This window comes from Planococcus citri, chromosome 5, assembly GCF_950023065.1.
Source record: "Planococcus citri chromosome 5, ihPlaCitr1.1, whole genome shotgun sequence".
NCBI lineage: Eukaryota > Metazoa > Arthropoda > Insecta > Hemiptera > Pseudococcidae > Planococcus > Planococcus citri.
The window spans coordinates 21,554,331-21,567,843 of record NC_088681.1 but is presented as its reverse complement, the minus strand read 5'-3'; the positions used below and the strand labels follow the sequence as shown (position 1 = coordinate 21,567,843).

The 13,513-nt window shown below is 33.0% G+C and overlaps 1 protein-coding gene and 1 long non-coding RNA gene across 2 annotated transcripts in view; one reads left to right on the top strand and one right to left on the bottom strand.

Annotated features, from left to right (window-relative positions):
- LOC135846197 (uncharacterized) overlaps window positions 1-13,513 on the top strand; it is a 68,821-nt gene that overhangs the window by 14,248 nt on the left and 41,060 nt on the right. The window lies entirely within an intron of this gene.
- Window positions 1-13,513, bottom strand: part of Gyc32E (Guanylyl cyclase at 32E) — a 64,946-nt gene that overhangs the window by 20,009 nt on the left and 31,424 nt on the right. Inside the window, exon 3 of the mRNA XM_065365130.1 lies at window positions 10,076-10,354. Coding sequence (XP_065221202.1) covers window positions 10,076-10,354 — 279 coding nt within the window. The remainder of the gene's footprint in view (window positions 1-10,075; window positions 10,355-13,513) is intronic.

The window sequence follows — 13,513 nt, the reverse complement described above, 5'->3', positions numbered from 1 at the left end:
ACATTTTTTGACCAAAATTGGAGGAAATATAGTTATAACATTCAACCAGATCTGACAAAATTTATTCTGCATTTGGGTGCATTGTTCGTATTTTACAGCGTGATTAGTAGAGTGCTAATAAAAAAAATCCGTTCAAAAATTATATTTTAGAAAAAATTAATTTTCTAAGCTAACAAAAGAAAAATTCATTGGAAAATTGATTGAGAACCACTCAAGACATAACATAGTAACATTATTTTGGTTCAATCAAAATCCAAATGAAGTACACTGAAAGAAATAAAACAGTAATAGTTACATTGAAACGATGCACTCAGTGCATTAAAACGCGGTAATTTTGGTATAGGAATGAAACGCATTAATCAGTACATATTTTAAGAAGTAACTATTACACAGAAGTATGGTAACCATTCCATCGCTTTTATTCAACAATATTTAAAAAGTGGGGATTGATACTATCAATTCCACGTTTCTCCCCACATCTAAATAATTCTCACTGCAACAAATTTTTCAAGAACTTCTTTACCTACGAAAATTTTCCAACCTAACTGGGATTTGAACCTGGGACCTTTCATTCAAATTCAAATTCAAATTCTTTTATTGTAGTCGACAGCTTTCGCTGTATTACAATGTCAGGGCAGTACATACAAAATTTTAGGTATTAATAGATACAAATAAACAAAGTACATGCCATTTTGCAAAAATGTTACAAGATAGATTAAGGTAAAAAAATAAAAATAAAAAATATAGAAAAACAATAGGGATAAAATAAACTTGAAGAACTGCTTATCCATCCAGCTGCAGCATTTCTTCAACACTGTAGAACGCATATCTCTGTAACCAATTTTTAAGTTTATTTTTGAAATGTTTCTTTGATGGTATATTTTTTAAATCCTGTGGTATTTTATTATAAATTTTTGAGGCCATAAAATCAACATTGTTTTGCATGATTTTTGTTCTTAAATTTTCACCAATTGCCAAATTTTTAAATCGTGTTTCATAGGAGTGGGAAGGTACCTTTAGGTTAATTATTCCATTCTTTATCATAATACACAGTTGAAGTATGTACTCACATGGAGCTGGCAGTATGTTATTATCAATGAAGACAGATTTACAGGATTCTCTTGGATGTTTTCGAAACATGATTCTTAAAACCCTTTTTTGTATTAGAAGTACACGTTGGAGTTGACTGTGATTACCACCCCAAAGTGCTATTCCATAGCTCAGATTAGAATGAAATAGGCCGAAATATGCAAGTGTTAGAGTATGTGAGTGTGTAATTTCACGGAGTCGTCTTATTAAGTAGGTATAGGTGGAGAGTTTTTTGATTAAATGATCCACTTGGATATTCCATTTCAAGTCAGAGTCTATTATGACACCTAAAAATTTAGTTGATTCAATTATGCTGTAAGTTTCAGTTATTGAGGAAGGTACCTTCCCAAATCCCATGTAATGTGTTTTATTCAAGTTGAGTATCATTTTGTTTGCTGAAAACCAAGCTATCAAATCGTTTATGATGCCTTGAATCTGTTCACTATCAACACCTTCATTAATTTCTAGAAGAGCTGTTGTATCATCAGCAAATTCTGTGAGACTGTATCCAAAATAAGGTGGTAAGTCATTGATATAAATAATGAAAAACAGTGGGCCTAAGATAGATCCTTGAAGTACCCCTTGTTTAATAGGTTCTACATCAGAAAATGTGCTATTGTTGATTTTTACAATTTGAAATCTATCAGATAGGTAGCTTTTGACCCAATCTAGTAGTATTCCTCTAACACCATATCTCTCCAGTTTTTCTATCAGAATTTTGTGGTCAACCCTATCAAAGGCCTTGGACAAGTCACAAAGAATTGCCAATAAACTTTTCTTATGTTGGAGACCATTCAATATCTCATGAACAAATTTATAGATTGCAGAAGTAGTATTCATGTTTTTCCGGAAGCCAAACTGGGATGGGTGGAGTAAGTTATGTTTTTCAAAGAAGGCTGCTAATCTTTTATGGAATAATTTTTCGAATACTTTGGAAAAAACTGGGGTAATTGATATTGGTCTGTAATTATTTAGTTTATTTCTCTCTCCATTTTTGAAGACAGGGGTTACTATGCTAGTTTTCATTTCATTTGGATAAACACCATTTTCTATGGATTCATTGAAGAGTGTAGCAAGGGGGTAAGCAACAAAAGGGGCAGAGAGCTTCAATGTGTTAACATCAATACCAAGATGATCTTTGGATGTGGAATTTTTAAGGGAATTTATTATGCTGATTACTTCATACATGTTGGTGGGCTCACAGAAAAAGGAGGGGATAGTGTGAGTTACTAGTGACAGAGGGTCAAAGCTATGTGATGTATGGGGGTGATCTGGCAATTTAGTGAAGAATGAGTTAAAGAGTTGAGCAATTTCATAGGGTTGTTTTGTTGATATATTGCTATTTGTAATAATTTCAATTGATTGCTGATTTGGCCTATGGTTTATAATTTCCCATGCTGTTTTGTTATAGTTACATGAGGCTAAGATTTTCCCATCAATTGCATGTTTTTTAGCTGAGGCAACCAATAATTTGAACTCAGTTTTTTTAACTTTATATTTTTCTCTCAAATATGGTGATTTAATTATTTGATTGAATTCTCTGATGTCTTCTAGCTCCTGTTTCAATTTTTTCAGTTTATCTTTAAAGTGGGGTGCAAATTTTGTGTTAATTTTTTCCTAACTACCTACACTTAATGACATGGCCGCGAGTAGAACATTTGATTCAGGCCCTCGAAGTATTTATAGTTTTTTCATTGTTTGAAAAAAAAGATTTCATTGCAGTACGGCGATGTACTCAGTACATCGTTTACTGTATTCAGTAAATCACTACAAGGTTCTCAGTCATGTTTAAGGAATGTAATCATTGCTTACTAAATGATGTACTTATTACCCACCAAATGATGTATTGAATACCATGTATGCAGGATTGAGTCCTCAAAGAAATGTAATGAGAATGTAGGAATGAATTTTGAAAAGTGATGCAATAAATCCATCCTGGCGATGTACTCATTCCATCACTTGATGCATTCTCTGATTTAACCTATAGTTTGTTCCAAATAAGAAACGCAAACTGACAACCCGCAACACAGGACGAGGCGTGATGTTCGGGGGAACTGACGGGAGGTAAACAACATTACACAGCAACGAAAAGCAAACCAGTTATCAATTTCGTTGGTTTAGCGTAGTGCTCAACCTTGCTTGTTCATGTGGACCCTATGTTTTTGCGCCGTGAAAAGTTTGCGTTTCTTATTTGGAACAGAGTATATGTAATCATTACATCAAAATGAGGTAATTTGAAAATCACTGTACTGTGCAGTAACCATTGCATCAATTTCGGGACTGAATAAAGCGTTTCGAAAATCATTTCTTTCAGTGTAGATTGTTCAGTGATAATCTGATAATCTGATGAATGTTGGCATTGTTGAAAGTCACTCAGCACCAGAAATTTTGCAACCATCACATGAACAATTTACAGCGCCAAATAACGTCCCAACTTGAAAAAACATTAGTATGATACCTTTTGAGTATTTCTTGATGAATTTTACTCCTAATTATTACAACTGAAAAAAATTTTTTTTTGCTAAAAAATACTACATTTGGACGGATGTTTTTTATCAGCACTCTACTAATCACGCTGTAAAATACGAACAATGCACCCAATGCAGAATAAATTTTGTCAGATCTGGTTGAATGTTATAACTATATTTCCTCCAATTTTGGTCAAAAAATGTCCACGCGTTCATACTTTTCCAGCCATGTGAAACTTACTTTCCGACTATCCCTCGTACAAGATGAGATAGGAAAAGGAACGAAGACATTCTGAAGGAGCTAGGAGCAGAGCCAATCATTAGACAAGTGAAAGATTACAGAAAGAAATGGTGAAAACACGTTGATACAATGCCTGATGAATGGTCCCCTCGACAAGTCAAAGAATACACTCCAGCTGGCAGGAGGAGCAGAGGAAGACCGAATAAAAAACTTGATGATACATTGGAAAGCAATTCTTCTACAGTTCCCCAGACGGGCTGAAAAGCTTACCGGGTCAAGTTCAATGATGATGATCCATATTGCAGTTTTTAAAAACTTTTGAGCTCCTGAGGATTCAGCGTCTATCAATTTTTTTTGAAATTTCGGACTGCGACCTCATTTTCTCTGATTAGAGGGGGGGATGAGGGGGGGGGGATTGATTATGCAACCTATCAAAATGCCTCAAAATTTTGCAAGAAGATCAAAAATTCACATAAAAACTCTCGTCTCTTTTTGAATATTTTTGGCAAAATTTCACCTAAAGTTTCGTTGATTTTCAGGCATTATCGCACTATTGCTGAAAAATAGGCCAATTTCAGGTTCAGAAATTCTTCAAGAGTGCTTAAAAAATGGTTAGATGCTAATTTTTGGTTTTCTGTTGAAATTGTAACTCATGTCGATAGGTTACGTGACAATTTTTTTTTTAAATTGAGTTCAAAAATTCTTTAAAGTCGCTCAAAAAATGTTCCGGCTGAAATATGTATTTGAATTTCTCCCAAAATTTTAATCCATTTTGATTGGCTACTGACTTTTTTTCAAAATTCCTAAAAATCATGACCCAATTTTGTGATTGGGCTAAAAATTCGTCTTCATGTTGGTAACTGATCGTTTGATTCAGAAACATTCGAATTGATTCAGATAGATGTTAAAGATTCGATTAATCGATCAATTAATAATTAATAATTGGATAAAAATTTTCAAAAGTTTTTAGTGAAAAGTTTTTGTGTATTTTTCTCGAATATTTAAAATCCAAAATATTTCTTTAACTTCAAAAATTACATCTTTTGATGGTTTAACAGAATTAATGTGAAACATTTGAGAAGAAAAAATCTTCAAAACACGAATTTACCCAAAAATTAGCTACATTTCATTCCAAAGCATCCAAAAACACGAAAATTTTGCTTCGCTTGGCTGTAAAATGTTCTCTTCTATTTTTGAATTTATTCTTCAAAAGTCAAAAACTGAAAACTAGTTCGAAAAATTCACGAGAACACAAAAAAATTGTAAAAGTTGGCAATTCTGATGATTTTTCACTCGCCTTCTAAAATGTCTTGTGTGGAAGATGATTTTTTGCTTACTTAGAAAATATAGAAAATATAGCATAGAAAGAAAACCCCAGGGTGTCAGAAAATATCTAGGTAGGTGTAAAGTCACTTTTTAAAAAGGCACCTTTGAGTAATTTTCATCAAATTGTAGTGTACCTAATTACCTATACCTAGTTATAAATTGATCAAAGGCAAGAATCATTAAATTAGCCTACGTATATACGTGTGTTGCACCTACATCCTTCTTCGAATAAGCAGCTTTATAACAATCATTTTGATAATTATGTCCAACCGTCCAACGTAAAGGCAATGAATAAGGATTAATTTACATAATAATTGTTTGGAGTATTGGGCGATGAAATATTATATTGGAGCTTTTCGAACGACGTGAATATGTCAATTAAATTGATACTAGATTAGCTGAATGTACCTAACACAATGATTACCTACGTCAGTGGAGGTTTATAAAAAATAAGATAATCCTCCTTGATGGTTTTGTCATTCACTTGTTTCTATACCACATTGTATGTACTTTTGTGCTTAAAAAGTATTATAGGTCTATACATATGTGAGGAACATTCTACGTCTAAATGAAAACTGCCCCTTCGACTTGTTAAAAATGCGTTTAAGTTATCGCAAAAAAGAAAAAATTGTCGAGTGAATCTCCTCTCGATGTATTTTTCCCCTTGTAAAACGCATTAAGAATTGGATCGTTTTGGTAATTCACACCTAAACAAAAATTTTTAATTCTTGATCCCGCGAGCTAGAAGGTAAACTCTTTTGTACAGTTTGCCATCCACCCACGAATTACGTTATTTAACGGATGTTTTTCGACCTTGATCTGTTAACACTGAAATATCAAATTTACCTCGATGTAGTTTAGTTATACACTACCATACACACAAGTACACCACAAAAGTAAACTTGTAACGTATCCGATATCGTTGTCAATGTCGTATCGAATAACTGGCACTTCATTAACGTTTATTTTTCCATCAAAAATGCAACGCTTCTTCGACCATATCGATGAAAAACCGTGTACCCTTGAAATTTAAAATTGAATTTAAGTTACCCTCCAAACGTGGCGAGTGGTTTTATGCGACACAAACATACGCTACTGGTGCTGGTGACATGCATCGATGCAATATTGATACACGGTTCGTGGTTTAAGTAAATGGAAAAATGGGTTATTCTTAGACACAGATTTCTTTAAAATGTTACGAGTACGTATTTCATTCGAGTACGTAGTATGTATCAAAAAGTACCTACTTATTTGAACCAGAAAAGGTTGATCTATCGGTTACTAAGAGGAAAGATGTAACTTTTGTTTAGCATACCACATTCAGTCACGCGTTATGGAAATACATAGAAAGGCTGGGGAGAGGAGTGCGTATTCTTTCCATGTTGTTTCGCGTTGAACGAGAGGTGATGTTACTAAAATTGCATATTCGAGCGTATTTACGGCGGTACCGGCACATACATTTCGAGATTACCTTCATACCTTACACATTTTCCATTCAAGGTTTTCTGGTGTTTTTTGTGAAATGTCTTTTAAACAATCTTTTATGAAATATTCTATCAGTGTATACGAATTGAATTTTGTGGTTTACATCTTGTTTTCAAAATATGGAATTATGATTGGTCGAAATTTATGCAACTTTAATCAACTTCACAAAGCTTACATACCTAACGCATTTTTGAACATTTTTTTTTGAGTCAAAAACCTTGAGTGAATTTCGACCAATAAGAATTCAGTATTTTGAAATCAATAAAAATTAACGTAAAAATAGTTCAAAACTTGGAGAAAAAATAAACAATGCCGGAAATGCCAAAATTTATCCAAAAATCACAAAAATTGATAGTATACACCAATCATACAAAGAAAATTACCAGAAATTGTTAAAAAAAGAAAACAAAAAAAAAGGATGAAATTGGTGTGATAAAAGGTAGAACTATTCGAAAAAAATCATTCAAAATCACAAAAATTGGTACATAGAAAAGGTACTAAAAACAGTTACCTATACGTAATAATATAATTAAGTACTGAAATGAGATAGAAAAATTCACAAAATTGTCAATAAATAACGAATCTAAATTTGGTTGAAAATTGGGGAAAATGTGATGAAATGGAAAAATTGATCCAAAAAATTGTTGGAAATGACAAAAATTGGCGTAGTAGTGATGAAAAAAGTTTGATGAAATATTATTAAAATTGGCTTGAAACGCTTGCAAAAAATTTCCTAAAAATCGTAATCAACCAAACTTTTTATAATAAGAAAAAATAAAATAAAAATAGCTTCAAAAATATGCTAAAAAAACTGGGTTTTGTCCGAATTTCCCCTTCCCTTCCCTTCCCTTCCCTTCCCTTCCCTTCCCTTCCCAAAAAAAAGGTCCAATATTCTCCCGAAATTGTCAAAAAATGCACCTTTTTGCCGAAATTATCGAAAAAAGTCTCGATTTTTCGTTAAAATTGTCAGCAATTTACGTTTTTTGCCAGATTTCTCAAAATAGTATTGCCAAAAGTCTTGCTGAAAGTGGTCTCATTTTCGCCAAAATTGCCGAAAACGTTCTTTTGCCAAAATTTTCAAAAACTCCGCTTTTTTCAATGTGAAAAACCCCATGTTTTTTGACAAACATGCCAAATTATGCACTATTTTCTTACCAAAATTGTATTATTCTTGATTTAATTTTGACTTCCATAAAAGTCCTGTTTCTGCTTACTTGAATAAAGTTATTTTTAAAAAAAATTGTTAGTCCAAATTTTTGTCGAAAAGTCCTGTTTACAAGGTCAAAATTGTCAATAAGTCACATTTTCAGCCAAAATGCCATAAAATGTCCTGATTTCTGTTCATGTGAAAAGAAGACTCATTTCTCACCAAAATTGCCAACAAATTCTGTTTTTTTGTCAGTTTTTAAAAAGTTTTGTTTTTGTGGCAAAATTGTAAAAAAGTTCACTGCCATAAAAAGTCCTGTTTTCTGATTATAGGTACAATAAAAAAGTCTTGTTTTTCGCCAATTGCCTTCAAAATGTCCTATTTCTTGTCATAATAGCCCAAAAAGATTCGTTTTTTTGTGCCAAATTGCCAAAAAGTTTCGTTTTTGCCTAAAATGCTATAAGAATGCCTACTTCTGTTCTAGATTGCTTTAATAAGTACTTTTTCTGTTCGCTTGAAAAAAGTCCCATTTTTTTAAACGTTCAAATTTTTGTCGAGAAGTCCTGTTTTTTGCCAAAACTTTCAATTACTCGTAGTACCATTTTCAGACAAAAAATTCTATAAAAGGTCCTATTTTCTGTTTGTGAAGAAAGGTCTTATTTTTCGCCAAAATTATCAAAAAAAAATTCTGTTTTGTCAAAGTTTTCAAAAAGTCCTTTTTTCTTTTTGCGATAAAGTTGTGAAAACTGAACCAAATAAATAAAATTGATTGATTGATTAAAAGTTTTCAAAAAGTTTTTTTTTGTACCCAAATTGTCGAAGATTAGAGTTCTATTCCCTTTCTAGGCTATAAATGCCATAAAAGGTCCTTTTTTTCTGTTTGTGAAGAAAAGTCCCATTTTTCGCCAAAATTGTCAAAAATTCTGTTGTTTTGCCAAAGTTTTCAAAAAGTTCTGTTTTCAGTCTGGAATGTGTCATAAAAAACCTGTTTTCTGATTAAGTATATAAAAATGTCTTGCTTTTCCCCAAAATTACCCAAAAAGGTCACATTTCTTTCCAAAATTTCACAAAAACATTTGTTTTGTTCCAAAATTGCCAAAAAGCCCTAATTTTACCTAGAATGCCATAATAAGTCGTATTTCTGTGTGGATTGTCATAAAAACTCCAGTTTCTGTTTGCTTCAAAAAAAGTCCCATTTTTTTTTAAATGTCAAAATGTCCAAATTTTTGTCAACATTTCCAAAAGTCATAATTTCGTCGAAAAGTACTGTTTTTTGTAAAAATTGTCAAAAGTCCCATTTTCAGTCTAAAATGCCATATAAGGTCCTTTTTTTCTGTTTAAGTATGTGAAGAAAAGTCCCATTTCTAATTACAAAAAAATTCTATCGTTTTCGCCAATGTTTCAAAAAGTCCTTTTTTGTGCCAAAATTGTCAGAGTTCTATTTTCTGATGATATGAACTATTGTCTTGATTTTCGTAAACATTTCTCAAAAAAGTCCCACTTTCCCCAAAATTTCCCGAAAAAGACTCGTTTATTTCTTCCAAAATTGCAAAAATAAGCCCTGTTTTTGCCTAAAACGCCATAAGAAGTCCTATACTTCTGTCTGAACTACGATAATAAGTTTTGAGCCATGTTTTCTGTTCATCCGAAAAAAGGTTCCGTTTCTTATCAAAATTGCCAAAAAAATCTGTTTCTGCCAAAGTTTTCAAAAAGGTTCGTTTTGTGCCGAAATTGTCAGAAAGTCATGTTTTCTGTTTGGAATGTCATAAAAAGTCCTTTTTCTGTTTATGTAAAACAGACTAATTTTTCGTTCAAATTTTCAAGTTTCAATTTATTTTTGACAAAATTTGCCAAAACTGTAAGGAGTCCTTTTTCTCCCTGAACTGTCAAAATAAGTCCTTTTTTTGGCCAAATTTGCCAGTTTTGCTATTTTTTATATCCTTAATCATAATTTTGCTATTGCCCATTCATTTGTTTTCATTTCTTCAAGTTCTTTTTGAAAATGGAAACATTTTGACCCCAAAAATTCTGTCTTGAACAAATTTAAATCTTCTTTTACAGCAAATTGTACCCCCCACCCCACCTCCAATTCAAAGGGTCGGGAAAATTGGAAAAAAATTGGTTTGGAAAACCGGAAAAAATCAGGGAAAATCATTTTTTCAAAATATTATACATCCTGTCCTATTGAATCCATTTTTTCCATCATACTGTTGGTATTGTAGTAGATGTTCTCCTGGTTGCTCAGTTGATCAACTCTGGTTTACCTGAATATGTATTTTTATCTAAATAAATACTTATTCGAGTACAATAAATACTTACATAAGATATCATAGGCATATTCCACGCAGCAGCCACCAATGCCTCTGGAGTACAAGTACCATCCGGTCCGATAAACACCATCGCTCCTTGATCCCGCATCTCAGTCATTTTACGAATAGGTAACGAAGCCGAAGGTGTATTCCTTCTGTCAACCTTGATCTCTTCTGGTTTCTCAGGCCCGCCTACATTAGCAGCTACCACATTCAGCTCCCATCCAGGCAATAGATTATCATCGTGATTTACATCCTCCACAGCCAATAGTAAAGCTCCCAAAGAGAACTGAAAAAAAAGAAAAAACCTATCATCGCACATATAAAACCAAAGCATCGCTTCGCAGGTGTAAAAACTTATTTCGATGGGTACTCATTTCTCTATACCTACGTACATACTTGTATATAAGTAAGGTATAGCTTCTCCAATACTCCAGTTTGGAGAAGGAAAAAAAATGATACTACAGTTTCGCTCGGGGAATACAACAATTTCAAATTATCGCAAATTTAAAAGCTTCTTTCGTATGTTTCTTGGTGGAAAGTTTTTTGTGGAAATTTTTTTCCGCTTCGGGTTATTTTCTTTGATGGGGCTCGAATGCGAGGTCATGTGGGTGTAACAGCGACGTATATTTTTAGATGTTTTACCCATCTCCCTCCCCCACCCCCTCTTCGCCCCAAGTTACCTACCTGTAAATGATTTTTACAATTATTATTGATTTTTCTTTCGAGCTTGTAAAATTTACAGTAACGATTAAAATTTGAAACGGTTTTCTTTTTTCGTTTCTATTCTTTCCTTTCATCGTCATCGACGAACTTTGAAAAACCCAAGTACAGATGTGTTCGGTCGTTTTAAGATTATAAACGAAATGCTCTTTGGAATATGGTGTGCTTTTGTGGAGTCTCTTTGTAGTATATCGATGTACCGTATTATAAATTCGATTCGATTACTTATTGAAGTTTTTTTATATATGTATTTTATTTTTTACGACTAAAATTCACCCCAAGTTCGACGTCCTTCGAGAGGAAAACCGCTTTTAAAAATGTTTACACGTTATTTCCAAGTAAGCACGCAGTACGTAGGTAAATTCGATTTCAAGTCAGCTTCTCTCGAGCCGAGTTGAAAGTTGCGATCGCTAAATGTACAACCTAAAATGGCCAGCTTTACATAATAAAATATTAAAATTATAGACGATTTTATAATGATGATCGATAAGCTATTGTTTTGGAAAAACCACTCCGGGTATTATTTTTTGAAACTAAAAATTTCATCGAATTAAATTGCGAGAAGTATATATAATATAGGTTCTGTGAACTCGAAAAGTACTCCATTCAGTATAGCCGAAAGTTTACCACCATCCATCATTATCTTTTATTTGTGCTTCTCTCCTTCTCGCCCTCATCTACGCCCTTTTTATACGTTCTCGCACCCAAATATAACGCAAATACACTTCCTACAGGTTGTACTCGTCGTATAAATTGAGTAATGAAAATTTTACGAGGTGCTTTTAATGCACGACCTGCAGGTTCCGAATTGGCGAAATATAAAATCTGCTTCGCTGGAGGGATCTACGTAGTGTAAAAAGCATCTTCATCTGGCGTATAATTTCGAACGAATTGTTGCTGGTGGTTTTTTTCCTTCGTATCCGACGAGCAGCGATGTAAGAGATAACGAGATGAAAGATTTTTAAATTTAGACATTTTTTTTTACTTTTGAGCTTGTTTGTTACGGTAGCGTGATTTGAAATTCTCCTTCTCTTTCTCGCGAACACGTGCGTGATTCATCGGGGCGTCTTTTGAAGAAATTGTGAAACCGAATTACGAGATTTTGAAATAGCGAAATTAACGCTATAGATGGTGAAATTCTCCAAATTCAAAAGAAACTTCTCATTTCACGAGTGTGATGTTGCAATTTAATTATAAAATATTCGCCGGTTCGACTCGTTTTTGCGAGGGTCTTCTGTGTACTTATACCTCTTTGTTGCAGAAAGTCGGGGCCGGAATTCGCGAAATTAAAACGGATCGTATTTGTAGACCTAGGTGTACCTGGCGGTGTGTTTTTGTTGATTTTTTTCCCTCCTCCATATGATGTAACGCTTCGATAGTCGACTGTCGTGTAAACAATGCTGGGTTTTTTTACGTGACAATTTTTATATTACATAAAATAGGTAACAATTTCGCGATGTGAAATGATGATGTTGGAGTAAGGGAACTCGTGTTTTGAATCTTTTTTTTCGAGTGGATGTATTTGTGTATAGGAGATGAGGTGGTTGGAGTGGGGGTACTTGTGGTTTTATATGGGACCATTTTGAGTGGTTTATCATCTTATTCGATAGTCTGTGTCAGTGTGTCTGTATCGAAATAATATGAATATAGTTTGTCAATTGAGACGCGATGAGAGGTACTTATTCTGGACATTCGAGAGGCAAATGTCAAAATTTACGGTTTCTGGCGTATGAATAAACAAGGTTTTTTTATGTGATTACCTAATGACTTCTCCTTTAAAATTAGAGAAACTGTAAATTAGGCTAGAAAAAAAATTGAAAAATTACAAGAGTTACTGTGAACTCGTGTTGGTAGGAATTTCTCAAGTTCAAACAATCTATTTTTTAATACAGATAGAAAAATATTCTGACCACTGACCTGTTTCTATAAAATCAAGTAAATTAAGGAATTTTGAATCTCCTGAATACGTTTTTCCAAATTACCAGTTTTTTTGAATGACCAATTTCCGCGAATTCACTTTTCTCAAAACCAACATTCCAAAGGCTCAAAAATGATCAAAAGCTTAAATTTTTTGCCAAAATTGCAGAAAAGACCGTTTTTTTTTGGTAAAACTTCTCAGGATGTCTTGTTTTTGCCAAAATTGCCCTTTCTTATCAAAATTACTGAGAAAAATCTGTTGTCAGAATAATTATCAAAATGACTGGTTTTTGTTTATCAAAATTGCCAAAAAATGCATGTTCTTTGCCAAAATTACCAGAAAAAACTTTTTTGTGGCCTACATTTCCAGAAAATGTTGTTTTTTTCTTTCAAAAAATCAGTTTTTCGGTCAGAATTTCAAAATAAAAAAGGTATTTAGATACTTTTTTATCAAAATTATTAAAGAATGTTACCTACTTTTTTTTTCCACAATTGCCCAAGAAAACTCGTTTGTTTCTTCATCTCTTCATCAAGATTAAAAAAAAAATCCCAACGTTTACATTTTCATTAAAATTGCAGGAAAACACGTTTTTTTTTGGTCAAAACGTTCTGAAAGTTTTGTTTTGTAACTAAGTTTGAAAAATAAAATTGAGGTTTTGGGGTAAATTTATTTGGAGGCGTGGTTTTTTGGGAAGTAGGTATTGATTCTGGAAATCGGATTTAAGAGTTTGGTAGCCAGGAATAAAATGTTCGGTATTTTTTATTCGAGAAAATGGGTCTTCGAGGTGATCACAGTTCAGGGATAACG